Genomic DNA, 17,968 nt, shown 5'->3' on the forward strand with positions numbered 1-17,968 from the left:
AAGCCAACCACAGGAAGCGGGCTTCCCTGGGGGCAGCCGCCTCCGCGCACCCGGCTAGCCTCCACTGCAGGATAAATAAACAACCGAGTAAACAATTAACCGACACAGAGAAGTGCCGACTGCCGGCTTGGGCCGCGGTCAAGATTTCCCAAGCATCGCCCCAGGGGCCCGAATGGCTGGAGGTCACATCTACGTGAGAGCCGGGGTTGGTTGATACGAGGCGGGCGAGGGATCCTGGACCTGTATTGGAAACCTGCACAGGCAGAAAAATTCACAAAAGGATTTTGCAAAGAGGGTGGGACGCTGGGTTATACACTCTCTTCATTCCTGAGAATCTGAAAGAATCAGAGAGGGTGGGACCAGGTCTGCGTGTGACCGAGGAGTCAGTGAGCCCACAGCGCCACCTGCAAACCGAACAGGGAAGCTGCAGCTGGAGGATGCCGCGGGGCTCGCAGAGCGGTGGACTCTTCAGCCATTGGCCCAAGGGCAGCCAATCACGAGGCAGGAACGGGAGGCGGGGATGCTCGGATTCCCCGCAGAATTCCAGTGCCTTGGCCCCTTCCTTAGTAGACAGACACTAAATAATATCTACTGAATAAATGCACAATAAACCTCTATATTAAAAAAAATATTTTGAGACAGGGTCTCACTCTGTCGCCCAAGCTGGAGAGCAGTGGTGCAATCACAGCTTACTGCAAGCACCCCCTCTCTGGCTCAAGGGATCCTCTCATCTCAGCCTCCAGAGTATCTGGGACTACAGGCATCCGCCACTGCACCTGGCTAATTTTTGTGTTTTTTTTTTTTTGTAGAGACAGGTCCTCGCCATGTTGCCCCGGCTGGTCTCGAACTCCTGGAATGAAGTGAACCGTCCACCTTGGCCTCCCAAAGTGGTGGGATTACAAATGTGAGTCACCGCGCCTGGCCAACCTCTTTTTTTTTTTTTTTTTGAGACGGTTTCGCTCTGTGGCCCAGGCTAGAGTGCAGTGTTGTGATCTCGGCTTACTGAAACCTCCACCTCCGTGATTCAAGAGATTCTCATGTGCCTCAGCCTCCCGAACAGCTGGGACTACAGGCACACGCCACCACGCCTTGTTGATGTTTTGTATTTTTAATAGAGACAAGGTTTTGCCATATTGCCCAGGCTGGTCTCAAACTCCTGAGCTCAGGCAATCTACTGGCCCTGGCCTCCCAAAGTGCTAGGAATAAGGGCGTAAGCCACGGCACCCAGCCACAACATATTTTTATAAACGTTTAAAATTGAGGCTGGGCACGCTGGCTTGCGACTGTAATTTCAGCATGTTAGGAGGCTAAGGGAGAAGGATCACTTGAGGCCAGGAGGAGTTCCAGATCCTGTCTCTGGAAGATAAATAAATAAATAAATAAAATTTCCACCTTTTTTCTTTTCTCTCTTTCTTGCTTGCTTGCTTGCTTTCTTGTTTTCTTTCCTCCTTCCTTCCTTTCTTCCTTTCTCCCACTCTCTCTTTCTTTCTTTCTTTGGAAAAAGGGTCTTGCTATGATGCCCAGGCTGGTCAAGTGATCCTCCTGCTGGCTTCAAGTGATCCTCCTGCCTCAGCCTCCTAATGTGTTGAGTTTACAGGCATGAAACATGGTGCCTGGCCTCTACAATAAATTTTAAAATTAACAGACAAAATGGTGGACACCTATAGTCCCAGACACTTGGAGGCTGAGGCAGGAGGATTGCTTGAGCCCAGGAATGTGAGGCTGCAGTTAGCTATGATCAGGTCACTGCACTCCTGGGTAACAGAGGAAGACTCTGCCTCAATAAAAATAACAACAATAAAAATAAATAAGATAGGCCAGGTGCAGTGGCTTACACCTGTAATCTCAGCACTTTGGGAGGCTGAGGCAGGTGGATCACCTGAGGTCAGGAGTTCGAGACCAGCTTGGCCAACATGGTGAAACCCCATCTCTACAAAAAATACAAAAATTAGCCAGGCATGGTGGCACACGTGTGAGCCACCACACCTGACCCTGGATAATACTTTCTTGTGGGACTTTATATGGGCTAGTTGACTCTCTCAAGTGATGTATATCCTATCTCTTTCCAATTTTTTCCTATGGCAAGCATATTGTAATGGACAGCTCAAAGGAAAATGTTTCTAGGGTGAAGTCAAAGTGCTGGGACCTTCCTTCCTTCCTTCCTTCCTTCCTTCCTTCCTTCCTTCCTTCCTGACACAGGCTTGCTCTGTTGCCCAGGCTAGAGTACAGTGGCACTGTCTCAGCTCACTGCAACCTCTGTTTCCTGTGTTCAAGGGATTCTCCTGCCTCAGCTTCCCAAGTAGTTGGAATTACAGGCACGCAGCACCACACCCAGCTAATTTTCGTATTTTTAGTAGAGATGGGCTTTTACCATGTTGTCCAGGCTGGTATTCAACTCCTGACCTCAAGTGATCTGCCCAACTTGGCCTCCCAAAGTGCTGGGATTAAAGGCATGAGCCACTGCACCGGCTTTTTTTTTTTTTTTTTTTTTTTGAGACAGAGTTTTGCTCTTGTTGCCCAGGCTGGAGTGCAATGGCGCAATCTGGGCTCGCTGCAACTTCTGCCTCCCAGGTTCAAGTAATTCTCCTGCCTCAGCTTCCCGAGTAGCTGGGATTACAGGCATTCACCACCATGCCGGCTAAGTTTTTGCATTTTTAATAGAGACGGGGTTTCTCCATGTTGGTCAGGCTAGTCTCGAACTCCTGACCTCAAATAATCTGCCGAACTTGGCCTCCCAAAGTTCTGGGATTACAGGCGTGAGCAACCACACCCGGCCCTTTTTTTTTTTTTTTTTGAGACGGAGTCTTGCTCTGTTACCTATGATGGAGGGTAGTAGCCATATGTCAGCTCACTGCAACCTCTGCCTCCTGGGTTCAAGTGATTCTCCTGCCTCAGCCTCCCCAGTAGCTGGGATTACACGTGTGCACCACCATGCCCAGCCCCACTTGTCCTTCTGATCGCAGCTCAATGTCTCCCCCTCTGGAAAGTTGTCACTAACTGTTCAACTCTGCCAAGTGCTCCTGTTATGAGCAGTTGTGGCAGCCAGCCTCCAAGATGGACCCCAGTGATTCTCACCCAGTATTGGCATTGCACCCTGCATTGGACAGGGTTGATCAGGTCCCAGTAGAATATTGTGGAAATGACAGTGTCATAAAGATCTGAGGCAAGGTCATAAGAGACACAGCACCTTCTGCTGTGCTCTTTCTTGGATCACTCATTCTTTGGAAAAACAGCTGCCACATGAGGACATTCACACGTCCTTGTGGAGAGATCCACGTGGTAAGGAACTGAGGCCTCTGGCCAACAGCCAGCATTCATCTGCCAACCACAGGAGCGAGCCACCCAGAACACAAATCCTTCAGCCCCAGTCAAGTGTTCACATGCCAGCCTGGAAAATAAAGCAAGACCTCTTCTTTCCAAAAAATTTCAAAATTAGTGGGACATGGTGGCCTGTGCCTGTAGTTCCCACTACTTAGGAGGCTGAGGTGGGAGGATTGCTTGAGCCCTGGAGGTTGAAGCTGCAGTGAGGTGTGATTGCACCATTGCATGCCAGCCTGGGTTACAGTGTGAGACCCTGTCTCAGAAAAGAAAAAAAGGAAAAAAAAAAAAAAGATAGCCTTCTTGTGACTGTAGCACTGGGTAATATCTTTTTTTTTTTCTTTTTGAGATGGAGTCTCACTTTATAGCCTAGGCTGGAGTCCAGTGGCGTGATCTCAGATCACCACAACCTCCCTCTCCTGGGTTCAAGCGATTCTCCTGTCTTAGCCTCCCTAGTGGCTGGGACTACAGCCGCATGCCACCATGGCTGGCTAATTTTTATGTTTTTAGTAGAGACAGGGTTTTACCATATTGGTCGGGCTGGTCTCAAACTCCTGATCTCAGGTGATCCGCCTGCCTCGGTCTCCCAAAGTGCTGGGATTACAGGTGTGAGCCACTGTACCTGGTCTTTTTTTTTTTCTTTTTTTTTGAGACAGTTTCATCTGTTGCCTAGGCTGGAGCGAAGTGGCATGCTCTCAGCTCACAACAACTCTGCCTCCCAGATTTAAGTTTTTCTTGTGCCTCAGCCTCTCAAGTAGCTGGGAGTACAGTCGCGCTACCATGCCTGGCTAATTTTTATATTTTAGTAGAGATGGGGTTTTACCATGTGGGCCAGACTGCTCTTGAACTCGCAACCTCAGGTGGTCTACCCACCTTGGCTTCCCAAAGTGCTGGGATTACAGCCGTGAGCCGCCACATCAGGCCTTAAATTTATTTATGTTATTTCATTTAAGTCCATTTTTCCTTCTAGAGTGTGAATGCTGTGAGGGTGGGGGCAGTGCCTATTTTCTTGCTGAAAATGCATTCCTTCATTCAACAAATGTTTTTTCTTTTTCTTTTTCTTTTTTTTTTGAGACAGAGTCTTGCTCTTTTGCCCAGGCTGGAGTGTAGTGGCACAATCTCGGCTCACTGCAACCTCTGCTCCCGGGTTCAAGAGATTCTCCTGCCTTAGCCTCTCGAGTAACTGGGATTACAGGTGTGCACCACCATGCCCAGCTAATTTTTGTAATTTTAGCAGAGAAGGGGTTTCACCATATTGGCCAGGCTGGTCTTGAACTCCTGACCTCGTGATCCACCCGTCTCAGCCTCCCAAAGTGCTGAGACTACAGGCATGAGCCACTGCACCCAGCCCATTCAACAAATACTTACTGACCACCAGACTTGTGCCCAGTATTAAGTTGAGCACTGGAGATTAGGACTGGGACTAAGGGGAAGCAAGTGACGTGTTCAGGGCACAAAATAGAATGAGGCACGTACTCTCAGTCCTGTGTAAGAGAGGAATTGGCATGGAAGAGTGAGGTTCTTTCAAAAACTTTGCAACCTGGACACTTTGCTTATGTCATCCTAGTATCAGCCCTGTTGGAGACGGAAAAGCACACAAGACAGAAATGATCTCTGGCTTCTTTTTGCCCCTGCAATATCCAATAACCATGTGTTGGTTATTCTGCCACCATATCTTAAATTTACATAATTATTATTATTATTATTTGAGACAAAGTAGAGATGGGGTTTCACCATGCTGGCCAGGCAACTCCTGACCTCATGATCTGCCTCCCAAAGTGCTGGGATTACAGGCGTGAGCCCCCGCGCCCGGTCAGTCCAAATTCATGCTCTTAAACTGTTGTCTCCCGAGCGACACACGCAACATATTTTAAGCAAAGCACTGACTTTGTGTGGTGGTGGCTCATGTTTGTAATTCCCGTGATTTGGAAGGCTGAGTGTCGCTTGAAGCCAGGAGTTTGCGATTAACCTAGGCAATATATCTAGATCCCTGTCTCTATTTTTAAAAAAATTATAGAAAGCACTGGATGAGGAATGGAAAGATTTTCTAGCTCCGCAGGACAGTTTTTAAAAATTTAAAACTACTATTCCCAGCATGCCCTTCTCCCCTGGGTGGGGGGGTGGGGCCTAATAGAACTACATTTCCCCGAATGCAACGCCTGCACCGCTGGTTGTTTAGTATCGCGGGAATTGTAGTCTTATATAAAGATGTTTGTCCACAAATCCCAGCATGCACCTGTGATCGACTCGTTTGGTAGGAAAAGGACGGGCTCTACTCTTCACCCATCTTCACCCCGGCTGGCCCCATTGGTGAAACTACAATTCCCAGCGCTCTGTGCGCGAGAGGGCAGGCGGGTTTTTCTGCCGGAAGTCCGCTCCAGCCCTGGGCCCCCCAACTGCACCCTGAGCCGGAGCTGCCCAGTCGCCGCGGGAACGGGGCCGCTGGGGTCCGGACGGGGGTCGCCATGGTAACGGGGGCGCGCTACGCCGGGTACTGGCGGAGGGAAATGCACGTGTAAATAGCTGAGGCTCGATCCGGCGCTGACAAGCCCCTCCTCTGCCGCGGATGGTCTGGGCCGGGCGCGGGCTCTGGGGATTGGGGCCGATCCAGGGCCGGGAAGGAGGGCACAGGGCGGGGATTCTCTGCGTGGGGGTCACCAGGGATCTCGCGGCGAGGGGCATTGGGGGTGCGGTTCCAAGGGGAAAGGGCTGTGCAGGTGGGAGACATCGTAGATGGTTGGGAGTTTTGAAACGGGAGGAAACTCGCAAGGCACGGTCTTGGGGGTTGCAAGAAGGCATTGGAGGTGGGGAGGGGGCTTCCGAAAAAGGAAGGCGCTCTGGGAGTGTGGTGGGAGCGCTGGACAAGAACGGGGACCTTGGAACAGGGGAGGGAGGTTTTCTTGGTGTGAGGAGTCTCTAGAGACGATTGCAGGTGGAGAGGGGATGTTGAACCAGGGGCAGGAGACTGCCTACGAGAGAGGGATCATCTCAAGAAGAGACCCGGCCCAGGAAGCCAGAAGTAGGCAACTGTAGGGAGTGAGACTTAAGGGTCAGGGAAAGCGCTGTAAAAGGAGTGAGGGCCTGGAGGTAAGATGGACACTAGGAATGAATGGGGAGCAGCTGAATAGCAGTTGAATAGTAATTGAATAGGTCTTTCCAAGAGGAGAGATCTTATGGGGTGGGGTGTAGGCTTGGAAGTGTGAGATCTGGGGAGGGATCTTTGTTGGGGCAAAGACCGGACATTGGATTTAGGAGTGTCCCTGTCCCCCAGGCTGGGGCTTTGGATCTAGAAAAGGGTTGTTTGGGCCGGAAGTTTGGAAAGGGTGTCAGAGCAGGGGGCGGAGTCTCCTCCAGGAACAGGGTCCTTGGAGGCAAAACATGAACTTTTGAAGAAGGGAGGATACCTGGGAGTGGAGCAAGGCATGTCACCTTGTTAATTACAAAGCCCACTGAGGCCCCAAGGAGGGGAACTGAGACTGGGAAAGTGGAGGTGAAAAGGGAACAACTCCAGAGGAGGGGGATTGGAGACAAGGAAGGTTGGGGGGCATCTAGAGGGAACAGCAGAGGCCCGAGGATGCAGGGATTCAGGACGGAGGGGACTTCTCAGGGTGGAGTCCTTGAGGAGGAGAGATTCCAGGTGGGAAGAAAACAGGAAGAGGTATACCAGGGAGTTTGGGAGTAAGAGGCAGAGTGTTTTGTCAACTCTGTGGGTTCGCCTCTAGTTCCCCTTCTGTGTGCATGTCTCTGGCTCTGCTTCTAGGCTGTAGCTACCTTGTGTGGGTCCTCTAACGTCCCTTCCTGCCTGGGACCCCTGCACTGCTAGGAAGTGGTTTTCTCTGGCTCAGCAGAAGGAGTTCTTGGAAGGAGAGTGTAATATCCTGTTCCTGTCCAGTTTGGTTGGTTGGGGGAGGGAGGATAGAGTGTGGAGAATGAGGCTTAGGAAAGAGAGTGAACTCTCTTTCCTAAGAGAAGACTCTCAACCTGGGGCGGTGACTCACGCCTGTAATCCCAGCACTTTGGGAGGCCAAGGCAGGCGGGTCACAGGAGGTCAGGAGTTTGAGACCAGCCTGGCCAACATGGTGAAACCCCATCTCTACTAAAAATACAAAAATTAGCCAGGCATGGTGGTGGACGTCTGTAATCCCAGCTACTTGGGAGGCTGAGGCAGGAGAATCGCTTGAACCCAGGTGGTAGAGGCTGCAGTGAGCTGAGCAGAAGTAGGCAACTGTAGGGAGTGAGACTCCCTGCACTGCACTCCAGCCTGGGTGACAGAGTGAGACTCTGACCCCCCCACACACAAAAAAGGACAGGACAAGAGGACTCTCTTTCCTAAGAGAAGAGGCTCCCACAAGTTGGGGTTGGGGGTTCAGAGCAAAGCCTTTGGACTCCCACCTCTGCTTTCCCTGAATCTCAGTTTCCTCATCTATAAAATGGGCGTAAGCATGCCTGTCTCAGACAGAAATGGGCCCAGAGCTTCCAGCAGGGTAAGCTTGGGCCATGGTTTTCTGAAAGTCACATAATGAAACATGTGATGCTGCTAAGAGCTGGTACTTTTTTTTTTTTGAGAGGGAGTCTCGCTTTGTCACCCATGCTGGAGTGTAGTGGCACGATCTTGGTTCACTGTAACCTCCGCCTCCTGGGTTCAAGCGATTCTCCTGCCTTAGCCTCCCAAGTAGCTGGGATTACAGGCATGTGCCACCACACCCAGCTAAATTTTTTCTTTTTTTTTTTTTTTTTTTATATCTTTAGTAGAGACAGGGTTTTGCCCTGTTGGCCAGGCTGGTCTCAAACTCCTGACCTCAGGGGATCCACCTGCCTCAGCCTCCCAAAGTGCTAGGATTACCAGCGTGAGCCACTGTACCTAGCCCAAGAGCTGGTACTTATTATTTTTTTTAATTTTAAATAAAGATAAAGATGGGGTTTCACCATATTGGTCAGGCTGGTCTAGAACTCCTGACCTCAGGTGATCTGCCCGCCTCAGCCTCCCAGACTGCTGGGATTACAGGCATGAAACACCGCGCCCGGCTGAGCTGGCACTTATATAACACTTTATACTAGTCACTGTACTACACCTCTATGTTTTTTTCTTTGAGACAGCGTCTCGTTCTTTCACCCAGGCTGGAGTGCAGTGGTGCCATCTCAGCTCACTGCACCCTCTGCCTCCTGGATTGAAGCAATTCTCCTGCCTCAGCCTCCCGAGTAGCTGGGATTACAGCCAACCCCCCATCACACCTGGCTAATTTTTGTATTTTTAGTAGAGATGGGGTTTCTCCATGTTGGCCAGGCTGGTAGTGAACTCCTGACCTCAAGTGATCCACCTGCCTTGGCCTCCCAAAGAGCTGGGATTATAGGCATGAAACACCGTGCCCAGCCAGGAATATTCTCTGCCCCTCACAGTAAACTCAGGCAACCAAACAGTTAAGTCAGGAAAGTGGCAGACCCACTTTCAGAAACAGCAGTTTCTGAGAAAGGTAAACATAGTGTTACTCTATGACCCAGCAATCCCACTCTTACACCCAAGAGAAATGATACATCCACACAAAAACCTGTACACAAATATTCATAGCGGTATTATTCATAATAGCCGCAAAGCAGAAACAACCCACATGTTCAAAGTCGGCCTTATCCATCCAGCAGCATCACTCAGTCACGGAGAGGAATGCAGCTCTGCCGCTTGCCACCCCACGGATGAGCCTGAAAACGTCCCGCCGAGTGAAGGAAGCCAGACGCGAAAGCCACAGAGCGCATGAGTCCACTCACATGCAATGTCCAGAACAGACGCATACACAGAGACAGAAAGGAGACTCGTGGCTGCCAGGGGCGGGGGACGGAGAGTGACTGCTAATGGGTGGGGAGGTTTTCAGGGAGAGATGATGAAAATGTTCTGGAATTAGACAGTCAATTAGATAGTGGTGACATTAGGTGGGGTGTGGTGGCTCACGCCTGACCCAGCCCTTTGGGAGGCTGAGACACAAGTAGATCACTTGAGGCCAGGAGTTCGAGACCAGCCTGGCCAACATGGTGAAACCCCGTCGCTACTAACACAAAGATTAGTGGGACGCGGTGGTGCGTACCTGTGGTCCCAGCTACTTGGGAGGCTGATGTACGAGAATTACTTGAACTGAGGAGGTGAAGGTTTCAGTGAGTTGGATCGAGCCACTGCACTCCAGCCTGGGCGACAGCTAGACCGTCTCAAAAACAATGATAGTGGTGATTTGTACACAATTATGGATATACTAAATGAGTATACCATCTAATTGTCTACATTTTAAGGGGATAGATTTTATGGTGTGTGAATTGCATTTCAATTTTATAAAAAATTAGTAAGCAAAGAGAAAAAAAGAAGTGGCAGAGCTGAGAATTACACCAAAGGAGTCTAAACCTCAAACGTTTATTGAGTACCTGCTACCTGCTGGCCACTGAACTAAACTTATAAACTTTTTAACCTTTAAAAGACTGGTCGGCTGGGCATGGTGACCCATGCCTATAATCCCAGCACTTTGGGAGGTGGAGGTGAGCAGATCACCTGAGGTCATAAGTTTGAGACCAGCCTGGCCAACATGGTGAAACCCCATCTCTACTAAAACTACAAAAATTAGCTGGGTGTGGTGGCGGGTGCCTGTCATCCTAGCTACTCAGGAGGCTGAGGCAGGAGAATCACTGGAACCTGGGAGGCGGAGGTTGCAGTGAGCCGAGATCGCGCCACTGCACTCCAGCCTGGGTGACAGAACGAGACTCCATCGAAAAATTTAAAATAATAAAAATAAAAAAACCACCCTGGCGAGATGAATTTTCTTGGGAAACTTGTTTTGCTGGTGAGGAAACTGAGGACTAGGGAGGCAGATGAGGCCAGGTGCGGTGGCTCACACCTATAATCCCAGCACTTTGGGAGGCTGAGGCAGGAGAATCACTTGAGTCCCGGAGTTTGAGACCAGCAACATAGCAAGACCCCATCTCTCCAAAAAAAAAAAAAGAGAGAGACAGAGAGAAGTGGTGGAGGCTGGGACTCGGGGCCCTGGAGCTGACTCCAGAGTTGGAGACTTGTGGAAGGGATGTCACTCCACAGGATGCTGGAGGGACCTGGGATGGAGTGTGTGGCCAGGCTGGCCTGGCTTGGGTCTGGGGAGCAGCTGAGACCCCTGGAAGGCAGTCAGCAGGGAGGCCCTGAGCCCGAGCTCCCCTCTGGGTGGATGGGTGGGGCCGCAGGGCAGCGCCCAGCCCGCCCTCTGTGCCCCTCTCACTTCCTCCTTCTCCTGCTGCCCCCAGATCCGCTTTATCCTCATCCAGAACCGGGCAGGCAAGACGCGGCTGGCCAAGTGGTACATGCAGTTTGATGATGATGAGAAACAGAAGCTGATCGAGGAGGTGCACGCCGTGGTCACCGTGCGTGACGCCAAGCACACCAACTTTGTGGAGGTGACGCCCGCCCCATGCCTCCTGCACGTCCCCCGCTTCCTCCTGCCCTCGTTCCCCACTCCCTGCCCAGCCTGTCAGCAAGAACCCCTCAGACCCTCTATCCGTCCCATATGCATTCACTCAACCCGATTTGAGCTTGCTGGCTTCTTCCCTTCCTTTTGTTAGTACTTTTCATTGTGAAAAAATCGTAAACACACAGATGAGTACAATGAAAGAAAAGTGGGTTGGAGATTCCTATTACTACCCAGCGTTCATCAGTATCCATATTTTGCCTTTTTCTTCTGCATTATTATGAATTTTTTGCCTCAGATTAAAAAAGTTTTGGTTTTTTTTTTGCCAAATAATTTTTTTTTTTTTTTTTTTTTTTTTTGCTGGTGCCTTTTTCAGACTTCCCATAGAACGTTGCCCTGGCTGATCTCAAGCTCTTGAGCTCTAGTGATCCGCCCGCCTCGGCCTCCCAAAGTGCTGGGATTACAGGCATGAGCCACTGCGCCTAGCCAGGGTACAGGTTTAAATGGTTTGGTCAGGATGCGTTGCTGAAAAGGTAACATTGGAGCCAAGACCTGAAGGAGTTGAGGGGGGAAGGAAACTGTCAGAGAGGAACATTTTAAGCTGAGGGAAGAGCAAGTGCAAAGGCCTTGGGGCAAGAGCATCCTCAGGGCAGGCCAGGGACAGCAGGAATGCCAGTGGGAGGTGGAGGAGATGGAACAGGGGAGATAACAGGGTAATCTCTTGGTGCAGGGCTGCAGGGAAGACTTGGGCTGTCACTCTGAGTCAGACGGAGACATAGGAAGGTTATCTTTGTTTTTGGTGTGTTTTAGAGACAGGGTCCTGCTGTGTCACCCAGGCTGGAGTGCAGTGGTGTAATCACAGCTCAGTGCAGCCTCCCAAGCTCCAGCCAGCCTCCTACCTCATAATTCCAAATGGCTGGGACCACAGGCATGCACCACCACACCTGTCTAATTAAAATACTTTTTTTTCTCCTGAGAGGGAGTCTTGCTCTGTTGCCCAGGCTGAAGGGTAGTGGCACAATCTTGGCTCACTGCAACCTCCACCTCCCAGGTTCAAGCGATTCTCCCACCTCAACCTCCCGGGTAGCTGGGACCACAGGCATGTGCCACCAATGCCCTGCTAATTTTTGTATTTTTGGTAGAGACAGGGTTTTGCCATGTTGCCCAGTCTGCTCTCAAACTCCCGATCTCAAGCCATCCGCCCACTGTGGCTTTCCAAAGTACTAGGGTTATAGGTGTGAGCCAGCGCATCTGGCTAATTTTTAAATTTTTTGTAGAGACAGGGTCTTGCTATGTTGTCCAGGCTGGTCTTGAACCACAGAGGGTTTCGAGCAGAGGAGGGCCATGGACCGACTTGAGGCTACCCAATAGGGCAAGAGCAGGAGACTGCTGGGGAGAGAGGTGGCTGCAGTGGTCCAGGTGGGAGATGCTGGTGAGTGGACCAGCATGGAAGGCATGGGGTGGCCAGGAAAGTTGTGGAGGGGGACCCAGCTGGAGCGCCAAGAACTGGACATGGAACGTGAGAGAAGGCAGAGCCAGGGCGACAGCTAGATTTCCCACTTGAGCCCGCGGGTAGCATGCAGCTGTCATTATCTGAGATGGCCAGACGGGAAGAGCAGCGGAGGGAGGTGTTGGGGGCGTCAGGCCCAGGGTATCGTCCACATCCCAGCAGAGATGTCCAGAGTCACGGTTCTCGGAGAAAGCTGGGTAGGAGATGGAAATGGCGTTTCCGCACAGAGGGAAACGAAGGCCGAGGGACTCGCCGGGGAAGTGAGGACAGACCAAGGAGAGGAAGGAGCAGAGGGCCACGTCTGCAGGCAGAGAGATGAGGCGGGAGAGGTCGGGTGTCCCAGCAGCCAGGCGGGGACAGTGTTGGAGCTGTCTCTCCAGGAGGAGGTCGCTGGTGTTGTCACCAAGAGCAGCAAGTGGGGTGGCGGAGAGGAACTGGGCGTCGGTGTGCCGGCTGTGTGGGTGCCTCGCTGCCACTGTAGCGGCCGGTTCTGTGCCGAGGATTGGGGCCTGGGAGGGGTCAGTGAGGCACCATGATATAGGGGCAGCATGAAAGGTCGGCTGGGCAGGTGAGGATGTTACAGGAGAGGCTGCCTCTCAGGTCTTGGGCTCCTCCAGGATCAAGGCCCACCCATTCATTCAGTTGTTCATTTGTGCATTTATTCACCAAATGTTGCTGTGAGCCCCTCTGTGATCAGCCCACTGGGTTCACAGTAATCACCAAGGCAGCCTTGTGCTGGCTTCTTGGGACTCACAGCTCAGGAAGGGACACAAGCCTGTCCCTAGACAGTGACACTCAGAGTGGGCAGGGCTGAGATTGAGGAGCTTGGTTTGGGTAGGGCACCTGACCCACCCTGGGGGTCTGGAGGGCTTCCTGGAGGAGGGGACTGCTGAGTGAAAATCAAAGGGAGGAGTAGGCAGCTGAAAGATGCGGGCTATCCCTCTTGGTATTTGAGACAGGATCTCACTCTGGCCCAGGCTGGAGTGCAGTGGTGCAATCATAGCTCACTGCAGCCTCTGCCTCCCAGTCTCAAGTGCTCCTCCCACCTCAGCCTCCCAAGTAGCTGGGACTATGGGTGCACACCACCACACCCAGCTAATTTTTTGTATGTTTTATGCAGACAGGGTCTTGGTATGTTGCCTAGACTGCTCTTGAATTGAGCTCAAGGGATCCCTCTGCCTTGGCCTCCCTAAGTGCTGGGCGACAGGCGTGAGCCCCCGCACCTGGCCCTCTTCCAGTCTCTCTCTGACCCGCACTGTCCCGCCTTCCGCTCGCCGTTGTTAGGAGCCCTGCGATGACCCTGGTCCCACCCAAACGATCCAGGATGTTCGCCCCATCTCATGCTTCTTAACTTCATCACAAGTTAAGGGGCTGCAGAGTCCCTTTTTGTCATATAAGGTCCCATACTCACAGAGTCTGGGATTGGGATGTGGACGTCTTTGGGGGCCATTATCCTGTGCCAGCCCTGTGCAGGGCGGCACTGGGGACAGTGTGACAGCTCCAGGTTTCCTCACAGGCTGAGTCCAGTGGGGAGACAGACCCATCCCCAGACAGTGACAACCTGCTGTGGTCAGGCCGGGGTGGGGCAGGGCTGCCGCAGTGGCATGGGATGTTCAGGGGGTCACCTGCCCCAGCCTGCAGGAGGAGAGAATGTAGCTGGAGGAGAGATGGCAGTCTGGGGCAGATCCCTGAGAAGCCTGAACATTTAAAACGGGGAGAGGCTAGAAAGATGGAGCGGTGGCTGGAGGCGGAGGAAAGCGAGAGCAGGAGAGGCCGAATTGCAAGAAAAGAGCACTGATGATCAGTGTCAGGTCAGTTACCCGCGCGTTCTATGTAGGCCTTAGAGTAGTCACACTAGAAATCGTACTCAGGCCGGGTGTGGTGGCTCATGCCTGTATTGCCAGCATTCTGGGAGGCCGAGGCCGGTGGATTATCTGAGGTCAGGAGTTCGAGACCAGCCTGGCCAACATAGTGAAACCCCGTCTCTACTAAAAATACAAAAATTAGCTGGGCATGATGGCTCAGGCCTGTAGTCCCAGCTACCCAGGAGGCTGAGGCAGGAGAATTGCTTGAACCCAGGAGGCGGAGGTTGCAGTGAGCCGAGATTGTGCCACTGCACTCCAGTCAGGGTGACGGAGTGAGACTCCATCTCAAAACAACAGCAACAACAAAAACCTGAGAACGTGCTCGGAGTATAGCAATGAACAGGAGATTGAGCTGAAAAAATGCGTAAAAAGCTGAGGACTGACGATGGCACTCATAGCTGCCAGCAGGTGGCGCCACATGCACAGCCCAGACCTAGACCGCTGTTTGTTTTTTAAGACAAGGTCTCTGCCGCCCAGGCTAGAGTGCAGTGATGTGAGCATGGCTCACTGCAGCCTTGACCTCCCAGGCTCAGGTCATCCTCCCACCTCAGCCTCCCGAGTCGCTGGGACCACAGGTACATGCCATCATGTCCAGCTAATTTTTGTTTTTTTGTAGAGACGGGTTTCACCATGTTGCCCAAGCTGGCCTGAAACTCCTGGGCTCAAGCGATCCTGCACCTCCTGGAGTGCTGGGATTTTTTTTTTAATGAACCTGAAAAACTGAACTGGGATTTTCAGGTTTTGGCCAAAGATATTGTACTTTGTAACTCAGTATGCGTATATATGTGTGTGTGTGTGTGTGTCTTAACACACACATAAAATTAGAATCTGTGTCCCGGATCCTGACATATTTGTTCACGGGGTGTGTGTGTGTGTGTGTGTGTGTGTTACTGTGCTAACTGTATATATCACATATTTTAGTGAGGGCAGGACCCAGGATCGTCTTGGTGACAGTGGTGACCCTCCTCCCCGCACTGCCTATCACAGGCTTGGCATAGAGTAGCTGCTCAGGAAATATTTGTTAAATAATTGAGTTAATTCCAGGCTAAGGAATGTGACTGTCTTCAGAGGTAGCAGGAAGTCACAGAGGAAGTGGCAAGGCTGCATGGACACTACCGAACATGCCAGACTCAGCCTTGGGCTTTCGCTATCTGCTCGGAACATTCCTGCCTCTCCTCCAGGTCTCAGCTCCGATACCGCCTCCTCCAGGAAGCCCTCCCTGACTCCCCAGGCTCGGAGTGGGTTAGGTGCCCCCTTTAGGTTCTCACAGACCAGTCCTGTCCACACTGGGGATGCCTGCCCCCACTGCACTGTGAGCAGAGTTAGTGCTGTCTCAGCTACTGCTGTGACCCCAGCGCAGGGCCAGGCACAGAGCGGGGCCTCGGAACCACGTGTGGAGTGAAGGACTGAATGTTTTGGCCCCAGTCTGACGGCACGTTGGGTCCTGACGCGCTCCGTTGCTCACACTCTCTCTGTCCCGCAGTTCCGGAACTTTAAGATCATTTACCGCCGCTATGCTGGCCTCTACTTTTGCATCTGTGTGGACGTCAACGACAACAACCTGGCTTACCTGGAGGCCATTCACAACTTCGTGGAGGTGCGGGCAGGGGGAGGGGGAGGTGCGGGCGGGGGGAGGGGGAGGTGCGAGCGGGGGGAGGGGGAGGTGGGCGGGCAGTCCTGGGGTGGCCCCCGAGGACTGGGAACCATCCCCTCTGCGATGGCTGGGACTGCCTGTTTTTCTTTTTTTTTTTCTTTGAGACAGAGTCTCACTCTGTCACCCAGGCTAGAGTGCGGTGGTCCAGTCTGGGTTCATTGCAACTGCCACTTCCAGGGTTCAAGTGATTCTCCTGCCTCAGCCTCCTGAGTAGCTGGGATTACAGGCACATGCCACCACACCCAGCTAATTTTTGTATTTTTAGTAGACACACGTTTCACCGTGTTGGCCAGGCTGGTCTAGAACTCCTGACCTCAGGTGATCCACCACTTCAGCCTCCCAGAGTGTTGGGATTACAGGCGGGAGACACCCCATGTGACCTTTCGCCATCTCTGCATCGATCTTTGCTTTTCTCTCTGCGTGTCTCCTCGCCTCTCTCACTGTCACCGTCTCTCTTCCCTGCCTCCCCCTTGGTCTCTATTTTCGCTGTCTCTGTCTGATGACCTTGTTCCCGTCTCTGCGTGTGGGGCTCTCTCCCTGCCCGTCTCTTACCATCTCTGCCTTCCTCTCCCAGGTCTTAAACGAATATTTCCACAATGTCTGTGAACTGGACCTGGTGTTCAACTTCTACAAGGTAGGCTCCTGGTGATGAGGAGGATGAAGGAGCCAGAGGAGGGGGAGGGATGGGGCCCATGGTGCAGTAGCCTCCCGGAGCCTCTGCTGAGGTCTGTCCTGGCTCGAGGGGCACCAGAGCCCCAGCTTCCAGGGCCTGGGCCAGCATCCCCGGGGGGCCTCCTCTCACCGCAGGGTCTTCCCCACACAGGTTTACACGGTTGTGGACGAGATGTTCCTGGCCGGTGAAATACGTGAGACCAGCCAGACGAAGGTGCTGAAACAGCTGCTGATGCTGCAGTCTCTGGAGTGAGGCGGGCGAGCCCCACCCCGACCTGGCCCCAGCCCCTCCCGGACTCGCCTGCTCGCTTCCCCTTTCCAGGCCCGCGGCCAACCCAGCAGCCCCTCCCTCAGCCGCCCATGAGGAAGGGACCCCGCTGGGTCTGGGCCACAAGGGAGGAGACTGCACCCCACTGCCTCTGGGCCCTGGCTGCGGGCAGAGGCCACCGCGTGTCCTGAGTAACCGTGCCGTTGTCCTGTGATGCCGTGAGCGTGCGTGGAGCCCCCAATAAACCTGTGGTCCTGCCTGGCCTGGCTTTGAGCACTTGCCTGTCTCTCCTGGGAACCAGATACCCAGGATGCCTTGCCCTCAGTCCATCAGTCAGTCAGTCAACAAACACCCCTCGTGGTGCTGAGCAAGATGAGGGACACAGGTGCTCTTCAGACCTGGTCCTGCACACAAAGGGCCCCTGAGGCTGGAAGGGGTGGCAGGTTTAGATTCCAGCACTTGCTGCTAAAATAACAGTACTCAGCTGATACTGAATGCCACTCACCCTCTCCCAGGCATTGTTCTAAGCAATTAACATGTCTTACCTTCCTTACAGCTCACAAGATTATGATTATGAGAAAGACTATTTTCTTTCTTTTTTTTTTTTTTTTTGAGACGTGGTCTCGCTCTGTTGCCCAGGCTGGAGTGCAGTGGTAGGGTCACGGCTCACTGCAGCCTTGACCTCCCGTGCTCAGTTGATCCCCTCACCTTGGCCTGCCAAGTAGCTGGGACCACAGATGTGTGCTACCATGCCTAGTTAATTTTTTTTTTTTTAAACAGAGTTTTGATCTTTTTGCCCAGGCTAGAGTGCAATGGGGCAAGCTCGGCTCACTGCAACCTCCACTTCCCAGGTTCAAGTGATTCTCCTGCCCCAGACTCCTGAGTAACTGGAATTACAGGCATGCACCACCACACCTAATTTTTTGTATTTTTCTTTCTTTTTTTTTTTTGAGATGGAATTTCACTTTTGTTACCCAGGCTGGAGTGCAATGGCGCGATCTCGGCTCACCGCAACCTCCACCTCCTGGGTTCAGGCAATTCTCCTGCCTCAGCCTCCTGAGTAGCTGGGATTACAGGCATGCACCACCGTGCCCAGCTAATTTTTTGTATTTTTAGTAGAGACGGGGTTTCACCATGTTGACCATGATGGTCTTGAGCTCTTGACCTCGTGATCCACCTGCCTCGGCCTCCTGAAGTGCTGGGATTACAGGCGTGAGCCACCGCGCCCTGCCTAATTTTTTGTATTTTTAGTAG

General features: G+C 52.3%; 1 protein-coding gene across 2 annotated transcripts; it reads left to right on the top strand.

Moving 5' to 3' along the window:
• Positions 1–5,636: 5,636 nt before the first annotated feature.
• AP2S1 (adaptor related protein complex 2 subunit sigma 1) lies at positions 5,637–16,978 on the top strand. Of its 2 annotated transcripts, none has more exons than XM_012446738.2 (5): positions 5,637–5,786; positions 10,585–10,734; positions 15,604–15,717; positions 16,349–16,408; positions 16,598–16,978. In XM_012446738.2, the coding sequence occupies exons 1-5, from the start codon at positions 5,784–5,786 to the stop codon at positions 16,697–16,699; spliced, it is 429 nt and encodes a 142-aa protein (XP_012302161.1). In that variant the 5' UTR covers positions 5,637–5,783; the 3' UTR covers positions 16,700–16,978. The 2 variants fall into 2 exon arrangements, with proteins under 2 accessions (XP_012302161.1, XP_064237204.1); XM_064381134.1 differs by lacking the exon at positions 5,637–5,786 and adding an exon at positions 5,869–5,887.
• Positions 16,979–17,968: the final 990 nt, after the last annotated feature.

This window comes from Aotus nancymaae, unplaced genomic scaffold (genome assembly GCF_030222135.1).
Source record: "Aotus nancymaae isolate 86718 unplaced genomic scaffold, 86718_ANA_hifiasm-v0.15.2.pri h1tg000028l, whole genome shotgun sequence".
Taxonomy (NCBI): Eukaryota; Metazoa; Chordata; class Mammalia; order Primates; family Aotidae; genus Aotus; species Aotus nancymaae.